Source organism: Penaeus monodon, chromosome 37 (assembly GCF_015228065.2).
Source record: "Penaeus monodon isolate SGIC_2016 chromosome 37, NSTDA_Pmon_1, whole genome shotgun sequence".
Lineage (NCBI taxonomy): Eukaryota > Metazoa > Arthropoda > Malacostraca > Decapoda > Penaeidae > Penaeus > Penaeus monodon.
In genome coordinates this window covers 33,404,310-33,409,309 of record NC_051422.1, presented here as the reverse complement: position 1 = coordinate 33,409,309, position 5,000 = coordinate 33,404,310, and the positions used below count along the sequence as shown (strand labels likewise).

General features: G+C 34.9%; 1 protein-coding gene across 3 annotated transcripts in view; it reads right to left on the bottom strand.

The window, feature by feature from the left end:
* LOC119596340 (mitochondrial chaperone BCS1-like) overlaps positions 1-5,000 on the bottom strand; it is an 8,971-nt gene that overhangs the window by 25 nt on the left and 3,946 nt on the right. For 2 of the 3 annotated variants that reach the window (XM_037945544.1, XM_037945547.1), the window contains exons 4-10: positions 3,560-3,699; positions 2,823-3,017; positions 2,377-2,546; positions 1,752-1,815; positions 1,294-1,411; positions 890-1,028; positions 1-357 (exon numbers count right to left, since the gene is read on the bottom strand). The exon at positions 1-357 is cut by the window's left edge and continues 25 nt beyond it. In XM_037945544.1, coding sequence (XP_037801472.1) covers positions 160-357; positions 890-1,028; positions 1,294-1,411; positions 1,752-1,815; positions 2,377-2,546; positions 2,823-3,017; positions 3,560-3,699 — 1,024 coding nt within the window. In that variant the 3' untranslated portion in view covers positions 1-159. Of the gene's footprint in view, positions 358-889; positions 1,029-1,293; positions 1,412-1,751; positions 1,816-2,376; positions 2,547-2,822; positions 3,018-3,559; positions 3,700-4,476; positions 4,617-5,000 lie in introns of all 3 variants that reach the window. The other variant, XM_037945545.1, reaches the window with a different exon arrangement.

The window sequence follows — 5,000 nt, the reverse complement described above, 5'->3', positions numbered from 1 at the left end:
TCAGTACTTGACAATTGGGAACAGATCATGATAATTTCTAACATAGAAATTTATATACATATGTACAAAATACACAACTTGACAAATTTTTATAAAATAGAAGTCTGGTCCATAGTTACATTCACACACCTTTATATACATTTTTTAAATTCCATCTTATTACTTATTCTTTTTAGCCTCTGCTATCTCATCAAACTGACTTCCAATGTTTTCTATATTCTCATCTTTTGGTATAAATGTTTTAATTTGTGCCATCTGGATAACATTATGCACAGCTCCCTGGGGGTCATCCTTGTAAATCATGAAGTGGCCTTGTACAGCTGCTGCACTCACCGATACTCCCAAATTCTTCACAGCCTGAAACAGTAATTGATGTTATTAAGACCTTGGTGCCAGGTGACTACAGTACATGATGTTGCAATTTTGCTCTTGCCTGGCAGCATGGGGATACCCCCTTGATGCCAGGTAGAAAAACCAGTATCACCATGGCATATTTATAGGGTATCCAGTGTTAAATGGATATCCTAATCAGTATAACATAGATAACTAGTTTCTTTTTGACAGTTTAAACATTTTTATATGAAATCGGCAATGTTAGAAGTGATCTATTGACTAATGGATTGATCTTTTAATTCTTATTTTAAATGTAGAATAACATTCACACAAAAAAACAAATGTAATGTAATGTAATGAATGTTAATAAAGTAATAAAAATACGTAATGCTTAACTTAAATCTTGAATACCAAAATACATAAAGTAATATCATATGCCTAGAATCTGAGTAACTATTAGATTTATCTTGAAATTTATACAGATACCATTGGAAAAATAGTATGAATCTTAGTATTTTTTTCAACCACTTTCACACTGAATCCTATTCATACATACCTGGGAAAAAGCATGAATGGAAAGGGGTGGCTCCTCTGGATAAAAGCGGCTGAACATGGTCTCCAGCTGATACGGTGTGCAATAACCGATGTATTCTTTCATATCAACACGGCCAGGTCTGATTAAAGCTGGATCCAATCTTTAAGAAAATAAATGCAAAATTACATTGCAGTAATGTACAATTAGTCTTTTATAATAAACAAAATACATTTTTTACTTATTATTGATGTAAAATGACATGTATGAAATAACTGATCCTACCACTTAATATCACTTATAACATGAAGATGTATGAGAAAGTACACTAACATATTATAAATTAAAAGATAATTATATTACTAAGGTTTGCAGATGAATGCGTTAAAGGTATCATTATTAGTGTTTTACCTCAAATAATTTCTTACCTCTCTGGATAGTTTGTTGTCATAAATACAATTCTGGCTTCTGTTGAGGCAACCCCATCAAGGCAGTTCAAAAGCCCACTAAAAGTTAACCTATTGAGGCCAGCATATGCAGCTTTCACTGTTATGAGAAAGTTTAAATTACTAACAAGAATATTATGTAGTGCTAGTGAGACTTGTTCCAAGCACAAATAATTTACAAGAATCAATTTTACATCTATTTTAAAGGGATGTTTTCCAATATGTTTCACAGAGGATAAATTCTACATTATATACATTCTTAGTATGAACTGAAATCATCAATCTACAACACAAAACCCATACAAGGTCAATTTCCTGTAGAAAAATCATATAACTTTAACTTTTGCAGGTTACATTTCAAGATGTCTTTCACATTAACCCAGAAACTAGTGAAACTCGGATTTAATTTTTTTTTTTTCCAAAATCTAATTTGAACTCACTCTCTGCTGTGTCCTCCCTGCTGACAAAAGCTGAATCAACATCTTCCAACAAAATTATGGTATTCTGGAAATAGAAGTTTATTAAACAATTTGTTTCTATCAAAAGGTAATAAAACAATTAATGAACAAAGAATAAACAAGTTACCCCATATTTTACATCTGCTATGCATAATTTGTCTGAAATAAGAAAATTCATATGCAAATCCCAACACTGTTGACCACTGAAAAGGACTTTCCTATAGTTTACATGTAACTTGAAACACAAACATGTAAACAGACATTACCCTCATGCTCACACTCATTCTCTCTCACACACACACATATATGAGGCCTTGAGAATGGGAGAGGCAAACTTGCTAACTTAACAAAAATACAATTCTTGCATTCTCATTTTCTTTGAAATTTTATGGCAAGAAATGGTATGGTTAGTTCATCTATCAATGGCTGATATAGGTTATAAATATAGTGTAAATCTTGTGGTCAGGGCAAAACGCAAACTTTAAACCCATTTAACTCAAAGCTTGATTTTGGTAAGTTTGCCTCTCCCATTCTCAACACCTTATGTTTGTATTTCTTGTATTTCTTGATCTGTATATCCAAACCCACTGTCACTTAGTCAACCTACCTCAGGAGCAAGAGCAAGCAGGTGGTTCAGGCGGTCATCTGTGAGGCCTCTTTCACTCAGGTTAAGGACACAAATGCCAAGCTGCAGTTCCCCTGCTAATGCTGTAATGAATGAGCTTTTGCCACAGCCTGGTGGCCCGTGTAAAAGGTAGCCACGACGGTATGGAATTCCTGTAACAAGACAATAATTCTAAATTTTACTAGAAAAGTTGCAGTTTCAATGTTGAGGCTCTGCTGGGAAGTGTTGAGTGTAAGTGTCAAGAAAAACAAAATACCTTACAACCTTTCCCCTACACAGCACATATAACCTGCATTCAGGAACATGTGATACCATCCTGTCCCCCCCTTTATTATTAAATCATACAATTAACTTCTGATTCAAGGAAAAACTCAAGAATATAGTTCCTAAATATATAATATATACTGATCAATGTTAATCCAACTAACCTCTACTGGAATACCACTCAGGGTTTTCCATGAAGTCTTTTACGTCTTTGACGATCTTGTCAGATAATCCACGATCAAGGACAACTGAGCTGATTGGTCGAGGTTTTCTTGGGTTGCCAAACTGTCGCCATTCTGCACCATAGGCTGTGTACATTATAGTCTTCCCCTCATTCTGCTTTATCGCCATATCACGTGCTATAGGAGTTGAAGGATCAAAAGAAAAATTAGGGTCACCTATCAAAAAGTAGTGAATAAAAAGAGCAAAAATTACACAATAATAATCCACATTACTGCCTTAATAATCATGAATCTCATTAACCCATTACACCTGGATATCAAGAGAAACTTGGCAAAGTTTTTTGAAGTAAAGTGCAGTGCTCTATGTCCAAAGTGAAAACATTTTGCTTTTCATACCTTTGTAAATAAAGCCCCTAGGAACATGGGTGCATGGCAAATGACTGAAATCAATGAATTAACACCCCATGACTTCACAAATGCCTACTTGAGAGTAGCACATCCATACTATGACCAAAGTGGTAATTTAGAACCCCAGGTGCAATGGGCAAAACCCTCATGCACCTATCAGATCTGGCAGTATAAGAGTGCCCTTCCTTTGCATAAATTTGATGATTTGTTTAAATTTACATTAAAATCAAAGCCAAAAAATTCCCATAAAAAACAACACAATAAAAACACCAAGATCAATTATCATTCATCTGTACAAGATTTCAACTAACCCTCTTCTAATATATCAACAAACAGAGATCTGTTTTTGCCAAAGGCTGTAAGCTTAACAGATTCGAACGGGACACCCATGTGAAGGTCTATGGTTTGGTCTGACCTTATCCTCTCAACACGTATCCAAGTCCTTCTGTACCTGGAACAAGGCAGCACCAAAATTACTCAAGCCTGGACTCTAAAAATGTATGCATTGTTGTTAAGCAAAATCCTTTAAAAATTAACATAATGCACAGAAACTTTTACAGTTTCCTTCATACTCCCGTAAAATGTATTATTTTGATATTGTAAGATAGGGGATCCCCCCTCCGCCAGCATATGACAACATCAGGAACAGAGGTACATGACTTAAAGATAATGTTAAGAACCAGGCTCTTATTCCATGAACTATATCTACTGAACTGCCTTAATTTTGTGCCATACCATGAAACTCCTCATTTTAATAATGAACTAATCTCATCTCTCATTCTTGCACCAGAGTACAAAAGAGAAGGCCTTACAGAGTGAAAGTTTAAGGACAGTAAGTGCATGGAGCCCTGGAGCACGAAAGGCATTCACTTACATACTGGGACCAAGTGATGCAAAAAACAAAACCAAGTTCATGCTCCACTAGGTGATCCATCTGAGGGGCCATCACAGGAGTACAAATCCTGAAGTACTTTGTCATACTTTCTCCACAAAGTGATATCATGATACCATAATACGAAGTATTTCTTATTCAGGTAATCATCAGCCTATTTTGCTGACTGATAATACTGGGCATAAATATAAAATAAGCATACAGCCTTGGCATTGAAACTCTTCAAGTAAGTCCTCAAAAAACATACTTTCTTTACAAATAATACTTTGAAAAAATAAAAAGTGCTATCTTTTCTTGGGTAATGAATTCCTATAAAAAAATAATATCTGCACACACCTTCCTTAATGATATCAGAAAACAGCTTTTTTTGTTTTCCAAAAGCTGTAATTGTAACATTTTCCCAAGGGGTGCCGTGCTGTAAGTCTAGTGTGCGTTGTTCACGAGCGCGTTCCACCTTAAGCCATGTACCACCATACCTAGTAAATTAGCAGTTCAAGAAATCCAAATTACAAAAAAATAAAGTAAAACAGGTCATAAAGATAAAGGAAACAGTAAAGTTTCTGTCATTTAGTATTTGTCTTTTTTATCACTGAAATCTGAACCTATATTGTATGCCATGTTACTCTTTTATGCACAATGCTGAGTAAAAGAACGACCTTTACCCTGATGCTGCCAGGCACTTCAGAATGACAACACATATGAGCTGGCAAATGGTGCAATAACCCAATTTTCTTAGTGCCTTAAAAATGCCTTTTCATGTTTTTCCTGATACTGATACAAATTTAATAATCTGTTGCAGTTAGTTTTGCAACATAGGGAGTGAAGGATATTTTTTTATCTCCATCATTATGCATATAAGA